The 24,263-nt window shown below is 45.3% G+C and overlaps 1 protein-coding gene across 8 annotated transcripts in view; it reads left to right on the forward strand.

The window, feature by feature from the left end:
* Window positions 1-24,263, forward strand: part of LOC128688680 (substance-K receptor) — a 185,545-nt gene that overhangs the window by 116,265 nt on the left and 45,017 nt on the right. For 5 of the 8 annotated variants that reach the window (XM_053776645.2, XM_053776643.2, XM_053776649.2 and 2 more), the window contains exons 2-3: window positions 3,720-3,885; window positions 4,861-6,971. In XM_053776645.2, coding sequence (XP_053632620.1) covers window positions 6,606-6,971 — 366 coding nt within the window. In that variant the 5' untranslated portion in view covers window positions 3,720-3,885; window positions 4,861-6,605. Of the gene's footprint in view, window positions 1-3,719; window positions 3,908-4,860; window positions 6,972-24,263 lie in introns of all 8 variants that reach the window. The other 3 variants (XM_053776647.2, XM_053776648.2, XM_070084418.1) reach the window with 2 other exon arrangements.

The raw sequence follows: 24,263 nt of genomic DNA on the forward strand, positions 1-24,263 counted from the left end.
CTCTTCTCATCCATGAGGTGTAGCCAGCAATTCTTGCAAAATTTTCTGGAGTCCTGTCATCCAAAAATGTTTCAACAACAGCTATCATGTCGGGACGTCGAGTGTTCACAAAGCTATGTGTGAGCTCTCCAACATTAGTAATGAAACCTCTAATGTTGGCCGACAGGATGCTGATAGACTGGCTCCTCTCTCTCTCTCTCTCTCTCTCTCTCTCTCTCTCTCTCTCTCTCTCTCTCTCTCTCTCTCTCTCTCTTTCTCTCTCTCTCTTTTTTTTTTTTTTTTTTTTTTTTTTTTTTTACACAGGGTTTGGCAGGTTAAGGATCCCTAGCTTTATTGACAGCTATTTACAGGTTAAGGATTCCTAACTTTATTGGCAAGCTAAGAGCTGTTACCTACATCTGCTCATTTGAAAGCATTTTTATTGTTAAGACATACAGCAGGATGAAGTTGGAGCCATCTGTGGGCCAGCATTTTCATTTGATCAACTGACTTTATCTCGTTGACATCATTATGCTGTACGAATGTGTTCCATACTCGAGTCATCCTGGGTATGTATGATCTCAGATGGAGTGATGTTCTGGAGAAGGGTACAGCCAGAGTGAAGTTGCTGCTTTCTGCCCGTCTTGTGGCATAAAAGCTTGTTTCACGCTGTCCTCGAAGTGGATCCAAGTGTTGTATTTTGACAATATTGGCCTTGTACATAACAGTAAGGCCACCCACATCCCTCCTATGTTGAAGGCTCTGCTGAAATGACAGATCTATCCAGGATGGGTCCAGGCGAGAGATGAGACGTCTTGCTCTGTTCTCTACTCTGTCAAGCAGTCGCAGATGAGAGGGGGGGCAGGCAAACCAAGAAAGTGGAGCATACTCAAGGTGCGAGCGTACTTGTGCCTCGTACAGGATCTTGCAACCCCTACTGTCAAGCAGATGGGAGATACGGCGAAGCGCTGTAAGCTTCCTGGCTGCCTTGTTTGCAAGATTTACAACATGGTTCTTCATGGTTAGTTTGGAGTCAAATTTCACCCCAAGGATATCAACTTCTTCTCCAGGTGCCAACATCCTCCCATTCATCCTTACTACTGCACCAGCATTACCATCATGGTGCCTAGAGACGATCATCATTTGCGTTTTCTCAGGTGCAAATGTTACTTGCCATCTATTTTCCCAAGCTGATATAGCTCTCAGCTGGTGATTGATGTAGCTTAGAGCAGCTGGCATTTCTTCTCTTGGATAAGTGAATGTCAGTGTACAGTCGTCTGCATATGCATGTGATTCTGGGATGAGATGAAGAAGGTCGTTGAAGTAGACATTCCATAACAATGGACCCAGCACGCTTCCTTGTGGAACACTTGCCCCAATAGGATGTCTTGCTGATTCCGTTCCATTGAGAACTACACTTAGAGATCTACCATGAAGGTAATCACTGAGGAGACATAGCGTAGAGCCTGCAATTCCCAGTGCTTGAAGTTTTGCTAAGAGGCCCTGGTGCCACACCCGGTCGAAAGCGCCAGCAATGTCCAGTGCTACCACACAGCTGACTTTGGATTCATCCAGTGACTGGTGCCACTTAGTGGAGAGGTTTAACAACAGATCAGCAGCAGAGTAACCTTTCTGAAGCCGTATTGACGATCACAAAGTAGTGAGTGGTAGTCAAAAAACTCTGTCATTTGTCTTGAGATTATTGTCTTAAGGATCTTGCCAGTGATTGACAGGAGTGACACTGGTCTGTAGTTGCTGATTTCTGCTCTGCTCTTCTTTTTGTGAACAGGGACTACATTTACCTCTTTCCATAGAGAGGGCCATTTACACTGTACTAGGCAGTGCTGAAAGATGCGAGTTAGAGGTGCTGCTAGCTGGTCTGCACATCTTCTCAACAATCTTGGGCTCAACTTGTCTGGGCCCACAGCCTTTTCTTGGTCAAGCGATTTAAGTAGGAAATGCACCTCCTCCTGCCTTATTGTCACCACTGACAGTTTTGACACAGTTCTTGCAGCTAGCCAAGGAGGGTCCCTTGCTGGATCAGAAACTTGCATTTTGGTAGCAAAGTGTTCAGCAAAGAGGTCTGCCTTCTCTTGACTACTAGTAGAGGTGGTCCCATCCTGTCGGTTTAAAGGTGGAATAAGTTCATCAGGCAGATAACCTTGTCTGTCCTTGACCAGGGACCACCAGGTTTTGGAGCCTACCCTACCTAATGCTAACTTTCTTTTAGTGTCCACCTCCCATTTAGCAATGGCCCACTTTTGAACATCACCCATATGCCTACAGGCTGCATGTGCAAGTTTCTGTTATAGGTGGTAGGATGTCTCTTATACCTTCGCCATGCTTTGTACTTAGCAGTAACAGCCTCTCTACAACGAAAGCCAAACCAAGGCTGATCTGTAGGCTTCGTCACATATTGCCGGTGATGAATGTGTTCTTGTTGTAGATTAAGGATGTGTCCAGTGAAGGCTTTCACTTGGTTGCCAACATCCCCTTGGATAAGAGCATTCCAGTCGGTGGTGGCGAGCTCAGAGCAAAGGGCTGGCCAATTACCTCTTTCCCATAGCCAGGTTGTGCGTGTGGACTCCTCACCTCGTTCTGTTGGGATCTTAAGTGTGGTAAAAACAGCCTTATGGTCAGAGGATCCAACGTAGCCGAGGGGTTGACAAGTGACTATGCCTTCTGCCAGATCACTCACTACTGGGTCAAGGGAGGAGCCAGAGATATGAGTAGGGAAATCAACAAAGTTTCTCATGTCAAACACTGCAAGAAGGTCATCAAAGTCCCTCTGTATAAGGTGCTGGTTGAGGTCTCCAACAATTATAATATATTGACAGTTGTGTTGTAGCAGAAGGGAGTCAATATTTTCCATTAGGAAGTTGATGGGGTATGCATGTTGCCACTGAGGTCTGTACATTGCACATGCTAGTACAGAGGTACTAGTGTTTATACAGAGCTTGAAGAACATCATTTCAAGATGTGTGAGGGGTGTAACATCAATGTGCTGGGCATGAACACTTTTAGAGAAGCACACAGCAACACCTCCTCCTTGCCCTTACCTGTCTCTTCTCATCCATGAGGTGTAGCCAGCAATTCTTGCAAAATTTTCTGGAGTCCTGTCATCCAAAAATGTTTCAACAACAGCTATCATGTCGGGACGTCGAGTGTTCAGAAAACTATGTGTGAGCTCTCCAGCATTAGTAATGAAACCTCTAATGTTGGCCGACAGGATGCTGATAGACTGGCTCCTCATGATGAAGTGGTCAGCTTGAGGTGGTGGGTTTGTAGGGAATGTAAGGTGCCTGCTCTCTCTCTCTCTCTCTCTCTCTCTCTCTCTCTCTCTCTCTCTCTCTCTCTCTCTCTCTCTCTCTCTCTCTCTCTCTCTCGTTAAATAAATAAATTAATTAATAAATAACACGCTGTATTAGGTAATAATTTAAAAAGCAATTTTTATTATATGTATCCTCAAGCCTCTCTCTCTCTCTCTCTCTCTCCCTCTCTCTCTCTCTCTCTCTCTCTCTCTCTCTCTCTCTCTCTCTCTCTCTCTCTCTCTCTCTCTCTCTTCTCTCTCTCTTCTCTCTCTCTCTCTCTCTCTCTCTCTATCTATCTATCTATCTATCTATCTATCTATCTATCTATCTTTCCATCTCTCTTGCCTTCTTCTTCACCATTTATCCATCTTCCCTCGCCCTCTTTCACTCTCACAATACGCTCCTCACGATCCTGTATTTTCTTCACAGATCTGGAGGACATCTCTACGCAGATCTTGAGAATGTTCAAGGACTCCTAAGATATCATGCCAACTTCAAGACCAGTTACGGAAACCCTGGAGTCTTCGTGAAGCCTTGATGCAGAAATTCTCAATAATAATTTTCCCTTCTGGAAGATGCTGTTGGGGTCTTCCGGGTTCGTTCTTCGTGATTGCGTGGTGCAAAAGCTTTGTTTATTAGTCTTTAGCCATCTAAAGCTTTTAGAAAACATCTGTCATCTTAGATCTCATTGCCAAAACTTTAAAAATGAGGGAATGTCTGTCAGGGCCCACAGTAATTGTCTGAAAGAAAGGTATTTTTTTTTTCATTTTAAACACCTGTCCATAAAATCTCGATTAAGAGATTCTTTCTCAACGACTCTTTCGCCTTCTCTTTTCCTTTATAAGATGTCTGGAGGGGGAGGTTTTCTCTTCTATGATTCCTTGTGTTACAAGATTTCTGCAGTGGGAGGCTTTCTCTTCTATGATTCCTTGTGTTACAATATTTCTGCCATTGGATGTTTTCTCTGCTATGATTCCTCGTGTTACAAGATTTCTGCAGGGGGAGGTTTTCTCTTCTATGATTCCTTGTGATACAAGATTTCTGAAGGGGGAGGTTTTCTCTTCTATGATTCCTCCTGTTACAAGATTTCTGCAGGGGGAGGTTTTCTCTTTTATGATTCCTCGTGTAAGTCATAAAACAAGAGACATAAATTCTTCAGCTCAGGTGGGTCGTTCGGCGCAAGAAACAGGGAAGACTCGATCCTCCCTTTTGTTAATAGTTACAGTCTTCTCTCGTGGAGTTTCTGAAGACTCTTCCATAAATATCTCGAAAAATTATCCGTTTATTATGGGTTTCTTTCAGGGGAAGTTAAAAAAAAACCCAGCCCAGCCATTTTATATTTTTATACAATTAGTTTTTGTTTATACTTACTGAAAGTCCAGTATTACACTTTGTCTTAGACTAGCAGTAGAAACTAATATTTTTATTATTAAGTAGTAAGTAAAATGATAAAGCTGGAAAAAGCACTTAAAAACTAATTGTTGTTATTGTCATTATTATTATTATTATTCTTATTATTATTATTATTATTATTATTATTATTATTAAGCTATTTTTTTTCTATTTACAGTGCAGCTGAGAAGGAGAAACGTTACAGACGAGCTGATAGAAAGAAACATTTACAAAACAGCTGAGCGTAAAGGTCATTTACAGACCAGCTGAGTGAAAGCAACATTTACGGACCAGCTGAGTGAAAGCAACATTTACAGACCAGCTGAGTGAAAGCAACATTTACGGACCAGCTGAGTGAAAGCAACATTTACGGACCAGCTGAGTGAAAGCAACATTTACAGACCAGCTGAGTGAAAGCAACATTTACAGACCAGCTGAGTGAAAGCAACATTTACAGACCAGCTGAGTGAAAGCAACATTTACAGACCAGCTGAGTGAAAGCAACATTTACAGAACAGCTGAGTGAAAGCAACATTTACAGACCAGCTGAGTGAAAGCAACATTTACAGACCAGCTGAGTGAAAGCAACATTTACAGACCAGCTGAGTGAAAGCAACATTTACAGAACAACTAAGTGAAAGTAACATTTACAGAAAAGCTGAATGTAAGAAATATTTGCAAAACGGCTGAGAGTGTAAGAAACATTTACTAAACAGCTGTATTTTTGACCATTTGTTTGCGTTTACGAATATAAGCCAACTGAAGTCTAATGGAAAATTTAAATGGCATTGCAGTTAAGAAAAATACTGTATGTATAATATACAACTGATGAGTTACTATGTTAAAACCAAAACAAAATATTACCTTTCAAAATGTTATACATTTTTTTTGAGAAAAAAATATTAGTGATATTGTAGTTATGTTGATAAGATTTGGGAATATTTAATTAATAAGAGCTTGAGATCGAGAATTTAATTAAAAAAATTTAAGTTCATTACCTAAAATCAGGAAGATTTTTTATTTTTGGGGGGGAGGGGAGAAATAATTTTAAGTGTTAAATCTTAGTAAAAAGTCTTGGAAAGTTGTGTAGGAGCAAAAATCACGACAATATTGAAAAGAAAATAGGGAAGAAAATGTGGAACACCGGAGAAGAGAAAAGAATTGAAGCTGACGAACCAAGATACATTATTGACAATCCTGTTTTGATCCCTGGGACAGTGTGATTTAAAAATATATATATATATATATATATATATAGAGTTTGGGAAATATTTTCGGAATATCTAGAGTCGTACCCCAATGGAACTATGGCTTACATCGAGGAAGATCTGGCCAATTGATCTTCATCGTTTTCCCCTCGGATCCTGTTCAGTCTTCATTGACAGGGGTAATCCGCTCATCTACGTTTCCTAATCCTGGTGTAGTGGTGATTGTTCCCTGATAAGAACAACTTGGTTAAATTGTTCCCGTAGCCGCGATCATCAGAGCTTTGTGCGTATTATCGTCGTCTGAAGTTTCCAATCTGTTTTGTGTTAAATTATTAGTAAGGTAAACGCGATCTTGCGTGTGAAATAACTAACTTGTGACTTAAAAATGAGTACAGTACCGTTTAATAGTTTGTAAACATTAGGGAGGAAAGAAGGTCCTCAAAGCTTGCTTAATCGTGAAGCATCAGAATGGTATTTAATTTTCTTGGTTTTGTAGCGCAAGTACTGCAATGCATGCCAGATGGAGACAAGAACTACTCGCCTGTAATCTCGTCAGGAAAACCAGTGAGTAGGTTAGTCATCCCATCTACCGCCATCCAATAACTACGGTGTCTATGCGTCTTATGTATACCACCACCACCACCACCCAAACACGACGCAGAGTAATTTTTCCGCGCACTGCCACCATCCATCAACCGCAACCATCAATAGCAGTATGACACTCATTTACGACGACCACCCTTACGCGCAGCTCCTGCAGAACCTCTCCCTCAGCTATCCGGACATCGACTGGAGTTACATCAACCTAACCAACCTCACCTTCCTTCTGGACTCGAGCGAGGGCAGCAACGACTTCGACTCCAACACCACGGCTGGTACGGTCCTCTACGAGGTACCAACGGGAATCGTCGTCCTTCTCTCCATCTTCTACGGGTCCATCTCCCTGGTAGCTGTGGTGGGCAACGCGCTGGTGATGTGGATCGTCGCTACTTCCCGTAAGATGCACTCTGTCACCAATTACTTCATCGCCAACTTGGCTCTAGCAGACATCATCATCGGACTCTTCGCTATTCCATTTCAGGTGAGCACAGTGATATTAGCGCAGTCACATGTCGCAGAAAAACAAGGATGATTTATCAGGACAGCGTTTAGTTCCGTGTAGAGTTTTATCATGTCATGCAAAAGATTAATGTAGGAATATTTAAATAGTCTGAAAACTGTGAACTAAATTAAATACGTTTTTGCACTATGTTGTTCACTGACGTAATCTGGGTGGAATACAAGCTCTTAAAAAAATCTCTATAATATCCACTGACACTTGTCGGCAATACACCATGCCAATGAAGCCCATTGAAGTTGAGGAGGTAAGAGGTTTAAGAAATAAAAGGAGAGATATGAAAGTTAATAGACGCTAGGAGAGGTGAATGTACAAGTGGATAAATGAATATTAGGGGGAAAAATAGATGGTTGAACTGGTGAAGAAAAGAAACACTTTGCCGAATAAGCTTTGACTGGGACGTCAAACTGATGAACACGTTTGATATATTTTTGAAGAGTTCAGAGTTCTACTGCTGTAGATAAATGATTCAGAGAACCGACAAGTTGATAAATTAGACACATGTGCAATACTTGGGAATCTTTATTGAAGAAACGTTTCACCACACAGTGGCTTCATCAGTCCTATACAAAGAAGAATGGTGAAGATAAGAAGGAGTTTGAGGTAATCAGTCCCTCAGCCTATTCTATTCTATTTGATTTGCCGGTATGGATCCCGGCCTGGGTCTCTTCCAATTTGGTGACCCGGCAATGGCTCCCCGGTAGGGAAGTGTCGTTTATCTTTCCTTGTACATGCGTGGCAGTTCTTCGGCGGGAAGGGGGGGGTACCTCTCTGGCTCTATGGCCAAATGACATACCAAAAGCTAGTGTCCCTCAGCCTGAAGTCCACATAATCAATAGATCACTCCAGGCTGAGGGACTGACTACCGCAAACTCCTTCTTATCTTCAGCATTCTTATTTGTATTTGACTGATGAAGCCGCTGTGTGACGAAACGTTGCCTCAATAAAGATATCCATGTGTGCCACATGTGTGTATTTTCTCAGTATTACCGCTCCCGGAGCGCGGCTTCGTCCAGGCTGGATGAGTAGATGTCATGTATATATGTTTATAGTTTAGCACATAAATGATGGAAGGAAAGGTTGTGTGGGCGTATAAATGGCTGGAGGGAAAAACGGATGAATATTTACCTGGATCAGTGAATAACTGGATTGGCGATTGGGCATGTTAACTGACAGTTCGATGGATGGATAATTAGTTGTTTCGATGATCTGATAAACGATTTAATAGATGTATCCGTGAATAGACATCAAATATACAAAAAATCATGGGTAATACAGTCATTAAAAAAACTGTTAGATCAACAAAAATTGTTTTAACAATAAATTTTCACATATCTGCAACTGATGTGTAAATCTATAAACATTTGGGTGAGGACGATTCTGATAGTTGATTAAAATTTTCTAGAAATTGAATTAATGTTTAATTTAATTTGTTAATGTTTTTCCTCTAAAAAATAATATTTACAGCCGGGCGTGTAAGTATTTATAAAGTTTGTTGAATTGGAGGGATTAAAGAGGAGGACAAACGCACACATACACACACACACACAGACACACAGACACACACACAGACACACACACACACACACACACACACACATACACACAAACACACACACACACACACACACACACACACACACACACACACACACACACACACACACACACACACACACACACACACACAGACACACACACACAGACACACACACACACACACACACACACAGACACACACACACACACACACACACACAAACACTTCAGTAAAGGACGAAGAAGTAAGAGTGGATTGAACCAGAGAAAGTACACGACTGCTCGAATTCCCAGCTGTTATGCTTGCTCTATCACATCTGAGAGCTGCAGGCAAGAGCTTTCCTTGAGGCTCAGGGAGCTGCATCTTGAAGCTCAGGCAGCTGCATCTTGAAGCTCAGGCAGCTGCATCTTGATGCTCAGGCAGCTGCATCTTGAAGCTCAGGCAGCTGCATCTTGAAGCTCAGGCAGCTGCATCTTGAAGCTCAGGCAGCTGCATCTTGAAGCTCAGGCAGCTGCATCTTGATGCTCAGGCAGCTGCATCTTGAAGCTCAGGCAGCTGCATCTTGAAGCTCAGGCACCTGCATCTTGAAGCTCTAGTAGCTGCATCTTGAAGCTCAGGCAGCTGCATCTTGAAGCTCAGGCAGCTGCATCTTGAAGCTCAGGCAGCTGCATCTTGAAGCTCAGGCAGCTGCATCTTGAAACTCAGGCAGCTGCATCTTGATGCTCAGGCAGCTGCATCTTGAAGCTCTAGTAGCTGCATCTTGAAGCTCAGGCAGCTGCATCTTGATGCTCAGGCAGCTGCATCTTGAAGCTCAGGCAGCTGCATCTTGAAGCTCAGGCAGCTGCATCTTGAAACTCAGGCAGCTGCATCTTGAAGCTCAGGCAGCTGCATCTTGAAGCTCTAGTAGCTGCATCTTGATGCTCAGGCAGCTGCATCTTGAAGCTCAGGCAGTTGCATCTTGATGCTCAGGCAGCTGCATCTTGAAGCTCAGGCAGCTGCATCTTGAAGCTCAGGCAGCTGCATCTTGATGCTCAGGCAGCTGCATCTTGATGCTCAGGCAGCTGCATCTTGAAGCTCAGGCAGCTGCATCTTGAAGCTCAGGCAGCTGCATCTTGAAGCTCAGGCAGCTGCATCTTGAAGCTCAGGCAGCTGCATCTTGATGCTCAGGCAGCTGCATCTTGAAGCTCAGGCAGCTGCATCTTGAACCTCAGGCAGCTGCATCTTGAAGCTCTAGTAGCTGCATCTTGAAGCTCAGGCAGCTGCATCTTGAAGCTCAGGCAGCTGCATCTTGAAACTCAGGCAGCTGCATCTTGATGCTCAGGCAGCTGCATCTTGAAGCTCTAGTAGCTGCATCTTGAAGCTCAGGCAGCTGCATCTTGATGCTCAGGCAGCTGCATCTTGAAGCTCAGGCAGCTGCATCTTGAAGCTCAGGCAGCTGCATCTTGAAAATCAGGCAGCTGCATCTTGAAGCTCAGGCAGCTGCATCTTGAAGCTCTAGTAGCTGCATCTTGATGCTCAGGCAGCTGCATCTTGAAGCTCAGGCAGCTGCATCTTGATGCTCAGGCAGCTGCATCTTGAAGCTCAGGCAGCTGCATCTTGAAGCTCAGGCAGCTGCATCTTGAAGCTCTAGTAGCTGCATCTTGAAGCTCAGGCAGCTGCATCTTGAAGCTCAGGCAGCTGCGTCTTGAAACTCTAGTAGCTGCATCTTGAAGCTCAGGCAGCTGCATCTTGAAGCTCAGGCAGCTGCATCTTGATGCTCAGGCAGCTGCATCTTGAAGCTCAGGCAGCTGCATCTTGAAGCTCAGGCAGCTGCATCTTGAAGCTCTAGTAGCTGCATCTTGAAGCTCAGGCAGCTGCATCTTGAAGCTCAGGCAGCTGCATCTTGAAGCTCAGGCAGCTGCATCTTGAAGCTCAGGCAGTTGCATCTTGAAACTCAGGCAGCTGCATCTTGAAGCTCAGGCAGCTGCATCTTGAAGCTCTAGTAGCTGCATCTTGAAGCTCTAGTAGCTGCATCTTGATGCTCAGGCAGCTGCATCTTGAAACTTTAGTAGCTGCATCTTGAAGCTCTAGTAGCTGCATCTTGAAGCTCTAGCAGCTGCATCTTGAAGCTCAGGCAGCTGCATCTTGAAGCTCTAGCAGCTGCATCTTGAAGCTCAGGCAGCTGCATCTTGATGCTCAGGCAGCTGCATCTTGAAACTTTAGTAGCTGCATCTTGAAGCTCGGGCAGCTGCATCTTGATGCTCAGGCAGCTGCATCTTGATGCTCAGGCAGCTGCATCTTGAAGCTCAGGCAGCTGCATCTTGATGCTCAGGCAGCTGCATCTTGATGCTCAGGCAACTGCATCTTGATGCTCAGGCAGCTGCATCTTGATGCTCAGGCAGCTGCATCTTGAAGCTCAGGCAGCTGCATCTTTATGCTCAGGCAGCTGCATCTTGATGCTCAGGCAGCTGCATCTTGATGCTCAGGCAGCTGCATCTTGAAGCTCATGCAGCTGCATCTTGAAGCTCGGGCAGCTGCATCTTGATGCTCAGGCAGCTGCATCTTGAAGCTCATGCAGCTGCATCTTGAAGCTCGGGCAGCTGCATCTTGAAGCTCATGCAGCTGCATCTTGAAGCTCGGGCAGCTGCATCTTGATGCTCAGGCAGCTGCATCTTGAAGCTCAGGCAGCTGCATCTTGATGCTCAGGCAGCTGCATCTTGATGCTCAGGCAGCTGCATCTTGAAGCTCAGGCAGCTGCATCTTGATGCTCAGGCAGCTGCATCTTGATGCTCAGGCAGCTGCATCTTGAAGCTCAGGCAGCTGCATCTTGAAGCTCATGCAGCTGCATCTTGAAGCTCGGGCAGCTGCATCTTGAAGCTCATGCAGCTGCATCTTGAAGCTCATGCAGCTGCATCTTGAAGCTCAGGCAGCTGCATCTTGATGCTCATGCAGCTGCATCTTGAAGCTCAGGCAGCTGCATCTTGAAGCTCATGCAGCTGCATCTTGAAGCTCGGGCAGCTGCATCTTGAAGCTCATGCAGCTGCATCTTGAAGCTCATGCAGCTGCATCTTGATGCTCAGGCAGCTGCATCTTGAAGCTCAGGCAGCTGCATCTTGATGGGATAGCTTCGAAGGGCAACTGAGTAAGTGCTTACACTCACTTCCTTATATTGACTGGTGGTTCCTTGGACTGATGGCTTCTTGGACTGGTGGCTCCTTGGACTGGTGACTCCTTGGACTGGTGATTCCTTGGACTGGTGGCTCCTTGGACTGGTGTCTCCTTGGACTGGTGGCTCCTTGGACTGGTGGTTCCTTGGACTGGTGGCTTCTTGGACTGGTGGCTCCTTGGACTTGTGGCTCCTTGAACTGGTGTCTCCTTGGACTGGTGGCTCCTTGGACTGGTGGTTCCTTGGACTGGTGGCTTCTTGGACTGGTGGCTCCTTGGACTTGTGGCTCCTTGAACTGGTGTCTCCTTGGACTGGTGACTCCTTGGACTGGTGATTCCTTGGACTGGTGGCTCCTTGGACTTGTGGCTCCTTGAACTGGTGTCTCCTTGGACTGGTGGCTCCTTGGACTTGTGGCTCCTTGGATTGGTGGCTCCTTGGATTGCTGGCTCCTTGGACTGGTGACTCCTTGGACAGGTGGCTCCTTGGACTGGTGGCTCCTTGGACTGGTGGCTCCTTGGACTGGTGGCTCCTTGGACTGGTGATTCCTTGGACTGGTGATTCCTTGGACTGGTGGTTCCTTGGACTGGTGACTCCTTTTTCTGGTGGCTCCTTGGACTGGTGGCTCCTTGGACTAGTGGCCCCTTTGACTGGTGACTCCTTGGACTGGTGGTTCCTTGGACTGGTGGCTCCTTTGACTGGTGGCTCCTCGGACTGGTGATTCTTTGGACTGGTGACTCCTTTGACTGGTGGCTCCTTGGACTGGTGACTCCTTGGACTGGTGGCTCCTTGGACTGGTGGCTCCTTGGACTGGTGATTCCTTGGACTGGTGACTCCTTGGACTGGTGGCTCCTTGTACTGGTGGCTCCTTGGGCTGGTGACTCCTTGGACTGGTGGCTCCTTGGACTGGTGACTCCTTGGACTGGTGACTCCTTGGACTGGTGGCTCCTTGGACTGGTGGCTCCTTGGACTGGTGACTCTTTGGACTGGTAGCTCCTTGGACTGGTGACTCTTCGGACTGGTGGCTTTTTGGACTGGTGGCTCCTTGGACTGGTGGCTCCTTGGACTGGTGACTCCTTGAACTGGTGGCTTCTTGGACTGGTGACTCCTTGGACTAGTGGCTCCTTGGACTGGTGACTCCTTGGACTGGTGGCTCCTTGGACTGGTGGCTCCTTGGACTGGTGGCTCCTTGGACTGGTGGCTCCTTGGACTGGTGGCTCCTTGTACTGGTGGCTCCTTGGGCTGGTGACTCCTTGGACTGGTGGCTCCTTGGACTGGTGACTCCTTGGACTGGTGGCTCCTTGGACTGGTGGCTCCTTGGACTGGTGACTCTTTGGACTGGTAGCTCCTTGGACTGGTGACTCTTCGGACTGGTGGCTTTTTGGACTGGTGGCTCCTTGGACTGGTGGCTCCTTGGACTGGTGGCTCCTTGGACTGGTGACTCTTTGGACTGGTAGCTCCTTGGACTGGTGACTCTTCGGACTGGTGGCTTTTTGGACTGGTGGCTCCTTGGACTGGTGGCTCCTTGGACTGGTGACTCCTTGAACTGGTGGCTTCTTGGACTGGTGACTCCTTGGACTAGTGGCTCCTTGGACTGGTGACTCCTTGGACTGGTGGCTCCTTGGACTGGTGGCTCCTTGGACTGGTGGCTCCTTGGACTGGTGGCTCCTTGGACTGGTGGCTCCTTGTACTGGTGGCTCCTTGGGCTGGTGACTCCTTGGACTGGTGGCTCCTTGGACTGGTGACTCCTTGGACTGGTGGCTCCTTGGACTGGTGGCTCCTTGGACTGGTGACTCTTTGGACTGGTAGCTCCTTGGACTGGTGACTCTTCGGACTGGTGGCTTTTTGGACTGGTGGCTCCTTGGACTGGTGGCTCCTTGGACTGGTGACTCCTTGAACTGGTGGCTGCTTGGACTGGTGACTCCTTGTAGTGTCCTTGACTGGTGACTCCTTGGACTGGTGGCTCCTTGGACTGGTGGCTCCTTGGACTGGTGGCTCCTTGGACTGGTGGCTCCTTGGACTGGTGGCTCCTTGGACTGGTGGCTCCTTGGACTTTTGACTCCTTGAACTGGTGGCTTCTTGGACTGGTGACTCCTTGGACTAGTGGCTCCTTGGACTGGTGGCTCCTTGGACTAGTGGCTCCTTGGACTGGTGGCTCCTTGGACTGGTGGCTCCTTGGAGGCCGTGTTTCCTACGTGTGTCATGGGGAATTCCATCATCTGAGTTATTGACTTGTGTGTTGAAGTAGGAAGAGGAGGAGAAGGAAAGGAGGAGGTGGAGGAAAGGAGGAGTAGGAGAAAGAAAAGGAGGAGGAGGATGAGAAGGAAAAGGAGGATGAGGAGGAGGAGGAAACTGAAAACGAGGAGAAAGATGCGAGAAGGGAAACAAGAAAAAGAAAAATACGAGGGAAATGTAAATATGGAGGAGGACGAAATGGAGGAGATGAAAGTGAAAAAGTAGATAAAATGTGGAGGAGGAATGGGAGGATGATGAATAAGAGACGAAATAAATGCAGGGGAAAAAATATATACATACATCAAAAGACGTTAAATTTAGTTTTTAGACTGGGGGCTCTGTCAGCCTGCTGACAGACTCCATCATACGACCAATAGCTCGTCAGGAAATATTTGTTCTTTTTTTTTCTCCCTGACTAATCTCTCCTCAGCTAACCTTGGAAAGAAGAAGGAAGAGGGAGAGGGAGGAAAGAAGTGAAGACGAAAATACATGAAAGGGAAGGAAAGGTGATGAGGAAGGGGCAAATCGAAAGCTCAAGGGCTCTGAGTATCTCTCAACGAGACGACGGGGAAGAGACCGATCGAGTCCTCCAATACATTCCACTCGGCCGTAGGTACGTAGGTACGAACATTGGACCGACGACTGGAAGACGGGCCGGGGGGCAGAATCTAAAACCTTACGGTCATCGATATCGCTTCTCCCTGAAGCCTCTTGGTCTAGTCCAGTCGCATCCATAAGCCGGATCCAGACACTCAATGCATCCCTTGTCGGAGCGCCTGGGTTATCATGTAGCGTTACGTATATTATATTCTTTATCCTTCCGCTGTCAAGGAGGGGAGGTGGGTCTTGATACTGGAAAGAGGTCTTGCTCCAAGGAAATAGAGCTACCCCTCTCTTCCTCGCATCAAACCTGATTACCTCATTAATAATAATAATAATAATAATAATAATAATAATAATAATAATAATAATAATAATAATAATAATAATAATAATATCAGTAATAATAATAATTAAAATTATAATAATAATTTTATTAATAATAATACATAATCGTCTGATCCTCCTCAGGTCAACTATCATTTTTTCTCTTAAGGAGATCGATGTTTTGGAGAAACTACAGACACTTAAAGTCAACTGATAACAAGGAATGGGCGGGTGGAGTGGGCGGGTGGAGTGGATGGTGCGGCTGCAAGACCCACTCTATCTTCCAATACCTTCGCCTTAACCCGCTGGTATTTGCCAGTTGGGGGCAGAGTTGATGGAGCTGAACACAAGAGCAGCAACAAGTGGGAGGGAAAATGTCTCCTGAGGCTTATTGATTTACGTGTGACCAGCAGGAACAGCAGCAGCAATAGCAGCAGCAACAGCTCAAGCAGCAGCACCATCAGCAGCAGCATCAGAAGCCTGAGGTGACGTGACAGTGTGTGCTAGCAACATTGTCACACTGGGGTGCGTCGGGAGACAGCCAGGGGCTCTGGATAACTCTCTTCATCCGAGTTGATAAATATCCTTAAATAATGTCTTCGAGAGGGAGTCGGTGTAGCGGTGTCACTGGAAACTAGCTGTTGAGCCAGATGTCAATTGCCGTCTCGGGCACTGTGTAAGGAGATGACGTGCACCTTAACTGCATGCCTTCACCTGTCGTAATTGCATGTTGTCGAGAGAGAGAGAGAGAGAGAGAGAGAGAGAGAGAGAGAGAGAGAGAGAGAGAGAGAGAGAGAGAGAGAGAGAGAGAGAGAGAGGAAATTCTCTGATTCACGGATACACAAGTGAGTGGAAAGAAGAAGGAAGAAGAGGAAGGCAAGGAATCAAAGGCAAGGGAGGAACGAAGCAAAGGAACAGACTGTTGCACATGCATGTCTCACTCATCAAAGGAAAATGCAACGTAGGAGGTGATGGCGAAGGAAATCATGTGGAAGAAGAAGCGGAGGAGGAGAAAGAGGAGGAGGAGGAGGAGGAGGCGATGGCGATGATGAAAGAGAGGAAGAAGTGTAGGTGGATGAGAGAGGCGGAGGCGGCATAGAAAGTGTCTCTGGGATGGTTTGATAATTGTATTTTCCGAGAACTGGGTTAAAAGCGGCCTCGATACCTACCTGAGCCACAATTCATATCCGTCGATGAAATTGGCAATATATATCCTCGTTACTGCAATTACTGACAGACATTCCATACCTTGCTAGGTCCTGGAAGCTCTCAGTGATCCAGTTCTGCCGTTCCAGATTTTCTCATTCTAGTTTTGTTTTCTTGTATTTCGGTTCTTGTATTTTCGATCTTGTCATTATTCTTGCGTTAGTTTTAATGTGCTCTGATTCTTATCTTTTCAGTTCTAACCATTCCAGTTCTCGCATTCCGGTTCTTATTCCAGCTCTTGCTGCTCCCGTTTTTGAGGCTCCAGTTCTTTTTTTTTTTTAATATATTTTTTTTCTTTACCTTCTCTTAAAATTTCTCACTATAATATTTAAACATTTGTTATTTTGGTAGCCTCAAGAAAGCTATTAATAATTCCCTGGCTGTCTCCTGTTGGGTCGAGTGAGGTGGCCAGACTCCGACGTCGTCTCCAGGGAGTTAATGTACCACGTTGGTGACTGATGATGTTTTCAACTATTTCATCTTTTTCCCCACCTCACCTGCTCTATCTTCTCTCTCTCTCTCTCTCTCTCTCTCTCTCTCTCTCTCTCTCTCTCTCTCTTTTACACAGGGTTTGACAAGGTTAAGGATCCCTAGCTTTATTGACAAGCTATTTACAGGTTAAGGATTCCTAACTTTATTGGCAAGCTAAGAGTTGTTACATGCATCAGCTCATTTGAAAGGATTTTTATTGTTATGAGACATACAAGTAGGGAACAGGATGAAGTTGGAGCCATCTGTGGGCCAGCATTTTCATTTGATCAACTGACTTTATCTCGTTGACATCATTATGCTGTACGAATGTGTTCCGTACTCGAGTCGTCCTGGGTATATATGATCTCAGATGGAGTGATGTTCTGGAGAAGGGTACAGCCAGAGTGAAGTTGCTGCTTTCTGCCCGTCTTGTGGCATAAGAGCTTGTCTCACGCTGTCCTTGAAGTGGATCCAAGTGTGGTACTTTGACAATATTGGCCTTGTACATAGCAGTACATAACTCTCTCTCTCTCTCTCTCTCTCTCTCTCTCTCTCTCTCTCTCTCTCTCTCTCTCTCTCTATCTCTCTCTCTCTCTCTCTCTCTCTCTCTCTCTCTCTCTCTCTCTCTCTCTCTCTCTCTCTCTCTCTCTCTCTCTCTCTCACCTATCTGACCATCTTGTGATATAATAGGTGTCCCCGGGTATCTATGAAGTTGAGCCAGATGAGAACTTATGACTATTGAGCCTGTAAATAAAAGTAAGTTTGCCGGTGCTCCTCAAGTGTTGAAGTTCCTGATGAAATGATAACTTCAGCTAGGCCGGTCGGTGCTTGATACGATTGCCGTTACGTGGAATTCAACTTCATCGAAGAGTCGTAAATGCAAGGAAAGAGCAGGCCATCCAGGAGAGCTGAGAACATACGTGTGCCTCGCGCTGACTTCCGCAGCCACTACCGTAAACCAAATATGATGTGTTGATGTTGAAAGTTTCTTGGCCGCCTTGCTTGCAAAGTCACGGCTCTTACGTGCTAGAACTTTAATTTGTGTCATCAATCCTATACGATACATCCCTCTAGCGCCTGGAACCAATCTTGGGCGGAAAACATTATATACTGAGTCAAAAAAGGAGAATTAGTGTGCACTACCTAGCAGAGTTTACTGCCAGAGGGGAATCATAGGCCTGTGTCCCGTGTGGAAAAAAATAATAATAATTGAACTTTTCGTGTCAGAGGAAAGAAAGTCTCCCTGATAACATTGAGTATACATAGTGTATAGTGTATACTACAGTGGCTCCCTAGTATATTGATGATAAAGGCTAAAGTGTCATTTGAAAACAGGTGAATTTGTAAATGAAGTGATAAGCCTATAGAGGCAGGTGCCAGAAGTCGCCAGAAACTTACCACAGGTCAGCTGTTTTTAATAATCTTCCTGGCTTGCTAGTGTACTCGCATATAATCTAGTGATACCAGTGAATAGCAGAATACAGTGTTGTAGTAGCAACTAACCAGTATTATAATGGTACTTAGTGGAGTGGAGTGACTTTCATTAGTTTCTTTTTCTTGAAATACGAGACGTTACTGTGAATCTCATATAACCTGTAGTTACCAGCGGTCGCAATATACACAACGAGAAGCAATTACTACTACAGAAAAAGCGTCCTTCCTCCAAAATTTGCACAAGTCAACTATAGTGATAATATAGCATTTATTGTGGTGGAGACGAAAAAAAAAAAAAAAAAATAGAAAAGCCAGATACAGCGATTGATAAACAAGGGTTGGGGTCGACCGTTCGTCATTGTAGGAGCTGCCAGATATCACCGGCTCTTCAACACGCAAGTTATACTTTTGTATCAGTCAAATCACATATTACTCAGGTAGATAATTTCCAGTAGATCCTTCATGTGTTAGCTCAAATCACTGACCGGTATGTTTTAAATAAGTGACCCACTGATCAGAGCAGATCGACTGGTCCGAACCCTTGACTGGTCCGAACCCTTGACTGGTCCGAACCCGGGACTGGTTTCAAACAGTTTCGTTGGACAATAAAGCAGACTGTAAACGGATGGGGTTGTAGGCGCCCTTATAAACACAAACATTAAAAATCAGGAACGTGACGGTAAGCTGTCCAATATACAAAAAGAGTTAGAAACAGAAATACAAATAGCTAGAGCTTCATTTAAGGTTATTAATATAATATTCAAGAGGTTGCTAGTAGAATTGCAGTAAATCAACCATTCAAATCATTATGAAGCTGTGTGTAGTCTGTGGTCAGTCAAACAAACGGGCTTCCACATGGATAAATTGTCATTTTTGTGGAAATTGGTGTCACGCCCCTTGTGCAGATATCCCAGAACTAGCTACAAGCAGTATTAATACAGAGAAGTGTTTTTGGGTATGTCCAAATGAGGAAAATCTGTGGACTAAAATCACAAGGGTATTAAAAGAGGACAACATCAAAGCTGCTTTCATAGAAAACCTGGAAGCTTTCTACAACAGATGGGAACATAAAAAGTCTGGGCTGAATGGTACTGCCCTTGATACTGGCCATGTAGTCACAAACTGTAAGGCTGGAGGTGATGTCCTGGTAGTCAGTAAATGTGGGGCTGATAGTGCTGTCCTGGGAGACAGTAATGGTGAAGCTGGAGGTGCTGTCCTGGGAGACAGAAATGGTGAAGCTGGAGATACTGTCCTGGGAGACAGTAATGGTGAAGCTGGAGATTTTGTCCAGGTAGTCGGGAATTATACGCAGGAAGGAATACATATAAATGACCTCATAGGGGACAGGAGCCATAGTAGGGAAACAAGTGTAGTCAAAGATAAGATAAAACCAATATTGCAAACTAGAAATACCGCAGGAAATAGCAAACAAGAGGACTCCAATAGCAATACTGAGGATAAATTACCAAAAACAACTGGTGGGAGCTCCATTGTTGGTGCTAGGGAGGATAGAAGTAAGACAGGGAAACATGCACCAACAGGGAATACAGTCACAGAAACCCAAGGCAAGCGGAAACCAAGCCTGTGCACATACTATGCACTTGGTATCTGCTGGCATGGGAAATCTGGAAAAACAGATGGGACATGCAACTATGACCACCCTAGAAAATGCCATGCCCATATGACAACAGGAAAATGCAAACTCCCTTCCTGTAAGCTTTTTCACCCTGAAATGTGTACCTCTTCAGTACAGGAAAGACTGTGCTATAACTTAAATTGCCAGGCATACCATCTAAAGGGGACAAAAAGATACAAAACATCCAGGCCATGGGAAAACCTGGGTAGCCACAGCCACTCAAGAGGGAGAGGTTTTTTAGTGCCAGGAAGGAAAAAAAACTGGCAGGAAATGGGAGAAATCCTACACCAAATCCAGTCATTCCTGGAGTGGAACCACAGTCGATGGCCTCCACTCCAAACCAACAGATACAGATACTAATGCCGGAAAAAAAATCCATTCCCAGTACCAACAATACCACCAGTCCGATAACATTCTTCTTTGCAAATATACAGGGTCTAAAGCCAGCAACAAACAACAAAATACCTTTCATCCGTGGACTGCTTGCAGAGGCAAAGGCAATGTTCGCGGCTTTCACTGAGACCCACATAAAGGATCACTTGGACAACGAAATATGGATCCCAGGTTACAACCTATACAGATGTGACAGAGTGAACAGGCAAAAGGGGGGGGTTGGCCTGTACACTGCAGAGTCACTTGTTTGCACAGAACTGCTTAATGCCTCAAATGATGTAGTGGAAGTTTTAGCAGTAAAGGTCGAGAACCAAAACCTAGTCATTGTGGTAGTCTACAAGCCTCCGGATGCAACATCCCAGCAATTCCAGGAACATCTGTTAAAAATTGACCACTGTCTGGAAAATCTTCCAGCTCCTGCACCCAACATCTTGCTCCTGGGGGACTTCAACTTAAGGCACCTAAAATGGAGGAATATAGCAAATAATATTGTTGCAGTAATAACACCAGGAGGCAGCTCTGATGAAAACTCACACTCACACGAGCTTTTAAATCTCTGCACAAAATTCAATTTAAACCAGCAAATAATAGAGCCTACTAGACTGGAGAATACACTAGACCTCATCTTCACTAACAATGATGATCTGATAAGAAATGTCACCATATCAAAAAACAATATACTCAGATCACAACATAATTGAGGTTCAGACATGTATGCGTGGAGCCCCAGACCGACAAAATGAGACTAGTCACGAGGGAGCATTCACCAAATTCAACTTCAATAACAAAAACATAAAGTGGGACCAAGTAAACCAAGTCCTAACCGATATAAGCTGGGAAGATATACTAAGCAACACAGACCCAAACTTATTCCTAGAACAGATTAACTCGGTGGCACTCGATGTATGCACAAGGCTTATTCCCCTAAGAAAAAGGAGGAGTAGATGTAAAATAGAAAGAGACAGGCGCTCCCTTTACAGGCGACGGAAAAGAATAACAGAGCGGCTAAAAGAGGTCAATATATCTGAAATGCGCAGAGAGACACTGGTCAGAGAAATAGCAAGCATCGAACTTAAGCTAAAAGAATCCTTTAGGAGTCAGGAATCGCGGGAAGAACTAAAAGCCATAAATGAAATCGAAAGAAACCCAAAGTATTTCTTCTCCTATGCCAAATCAAAATCGAGAACAACGTCCATTATTGGGCCCCTACTTAAACAAGATGGGTCCTACACAGATGACAGCAAGGAAATGAGTGAGCTACTCAACTCCCAATATGACTCAGTTTTTAGCAAGCCGCTAACCAGACTGAGAGTCGAAGATCAAAATGAATTTTTTATGAGAGAGCCACAAAATTTGATTAACACATGCCTATCCGATGTTATCCTGACGCCAAATGACTTCGAACAGGCGATAAATGACATGCCCATGCACTCTGCCCCAGGGCCAGGCTCGTGGAACTCTGTGTTCATCAAGAACTGCAAGAAGCCCCTATCACGAGCCTTTTCCATCCTATGGAGAGGGAGCATGGACACGGGGGTCGTCCCTCAGTTACTAAAAACAACAGACATAGCCCCACTCCACAAAGGGGGCAGTAAAGCAACAGCAAAGAACTACAGACCAATAGCACTAACATCCCATATCATAAAAATCTTTGAAAGGGTCCTAAGAAGCAAGATCACCACCCATCTAGAAACCCATCAGTTACACAACCCAAGGCAACATGGGTTTAGAACAGGTCGCTCCTGTCTGTCTCAACTACTGGATCACTACGACAAGGTCCTAAATGCACTAGAAGACAAAAAGAATGCAGATGTAATATATACAGACTTTGCAAAAGCCTTCGACAAGTGTGACCATGGCGTAATAGCGCACAAAATGCGCGCTAAAGGAATAACAGGAAAAGTCGGTCGATGGATCTATAATTTCCTCACTAACAGAACACAGAGAGTAGTCGTCAACAGAGTAAAGTCCGAGGCAGCTACGGTGAAAAGCTCTGTTCCACAAGGCACAGTACTCGCTCCCATCTTGTTCCTCATCCTCATATCCGACATAGACAAGGATGTCAGCCACAGCACCGTGTCTTCCTTTGCAGATGACACCCGAATCTGCATGACAGTGTCTTCCATTGCAGACACTGCAAGGCTCCAGGCGGACATCAACCAAATCTTTCAGTGGGCTGCAGAAAACAATATGAAGTTCAATGATGAGAAATTTCAATTACTCAGATATGGTAAACATGAGGAAATTAAATCTTCATCAGAGTACAAAACAAATTCTGGCCACAAAATAGAGCGAATCACCAACGTCAAAGACCTGGGAGTGATTATGTCAGAGGATCTCACCTTCAAGGACCATAACATTGTATCAATCGCATCTGCTAGAAAAATGACAGGATGGATAATGAGAACCTTCAAAACTAGGGAGGCCAAGCCCATGATGACACTCTTCAGGTCACTTGTTCTATCTAGGCTGGAATATTGCTGCACACTAACAGCACCTTTCAAGGCAGGTGAAATTGCCGACCTAGAAAATGTACAGAGAACTTTCACGGCGCGCATAACGGAGATAAAACACCTCAATTACTGGGAGCGCTTGAGGTTTCTAAACCTGTATTCCCTGGAACGCAGGAGGGAGAGATACATGATTATATACACCTGGAAAATCCTAGAGGGACTAGTACCGAACTTGCACACGAAAATCACTCACTACGAAAGCAAAAGACTTGGCAGACGATGCACCATCCCCCCAATGAAAAGCAGGGGTGTCACTAGCACGTTAAGAGACCATACAATAAGTGTCAGGGGCCCGAGACTGTTCAACTGCCTCCCAGCACACATAAGGGGGATTACCAACAGACCCCTGGCAGTCTTCAAGCTGGCACTGGACAAGCACCTAAAGTCAGTTCCTGATCAGCCGGGCTGTGGCTCGTACGTTGGTTTGCGTGCAGCCAGCAGCAACAGCCTGGTTGATCAGGCTCTGATCCACCAGGAGGCCTGGTCACAGACCGGGCCGCGGGGGCGTTGACCCCCGGAACTCTCTCCAGGTAAACTCTGTTAGTAAATAACAGCAGTGACCTCCCTGTCTCTTTTTTTTAACTGTTGCGCCTTTCTGCTGTTGTTGCTTCTGTTGCTGCTGATGTTGCTCTCTCTGCCGCTGTTTCTTCATCTGTTGTCGTTGCTGCTACTAATGTTGATACCTCTGCTCCTGCTTTTTATTCTATTGTTTCGTTTTTATTTTCTTCTTTTTCTCCTCGTTCTTGTTCTTCTTCTTCTTCTTCTTTTTCTTCTTCTCCTCCTCCCCCTCCTCCTTCTTCTATTTTTTCTTCCACTGCCTCTGCTTCTGCTATTGTTGCATATACTGATGTTTCTTCTACTACTACCGCTGCTGTTGTTACTGCCGATGCCGCTGTTGTTGCTGTGATGTTGTTGTTGTCAGTGTTGCTGCTGCTTTTGCCATTGGATTTTGTTTTTGTTTCTGACGGTGAGGTGAGTTAGTGTTGCCACTGAGGGAATAAAGTCATTTTTCCCCGTTGGGTCACTTCGTAATTACTGCTTCCGTTGGAGTTTAGATATTGTTCTTGCCTTTGGAGTAATTTCTAGTTGCTACCATTGGAATCAATTCTAGTTGCTACCGTTTTGGTCACTTCTGGTTACTACCATTGGAATCAGTTCATCGCTGTTGCCGGTAGAGTTAATTCTTGCTAGTACCGTTGGAGTCAGTTGTGGTTGCTACCGTTGGAGTTAGTTTTAGTTAGTACCGTTAGTCAGTTGTGGTTGTTGCAGTTGGAGTCAGTTTTGGTTGTTACCGCTGGGGTCAGTTCTGGTTGTTCTTGCTGAAGTCAGTTCTGGTTGCTACCATTGGAGTCAGTTCCGGTTGCTACCGCTGGAGTCGATTCTGGTTGGTACCGTTGGAGTCAGCTCTCTCTCTTACTCCGTAGCTAGCTTCCTTTTTCTCTTTCCATCAGTATAAATAAACTTTTGGACTCTTGTTGGCAACTGCTTGCAGGGTTCTCAGATGCATTCACGCTATATAAATCCTACAGATTTTTGCAGTCGGCTGCTTGTGGATCAGTAAAGTTTGTTGTTGGCGCCTCGAAGATGTTATTTTTTTCTTCGAAGATGGTGGCAGTGGGGGAGGGGGGTTAAAGTTGGTGAATGTATCAATGTGGTCGGCTTGCTTTTCCTCTCTTCCGTTCCCTCTTTCCCGAGAAGTTGCCATTCCGATGACAGCCATTTCTAGCGGCCGCTTTTAAGTGCAGAACGGCGTGCTTCT

This window comes from Cherax quadricarinatus, chromosome 13 (assembly GCF_038502225.1).
Source record: "Cherax quadricarinatus isolate ZL_2023a chromosome 13, ASM3850222v1, whole genome shotgun sequence".
Classification (NCBI taxonomy): Eukaryota; Metazoa; Arthropoda; class Malacostraca; order Decapoda; family Parastacidae; genus Cherax; species Cherax quadricarinatus.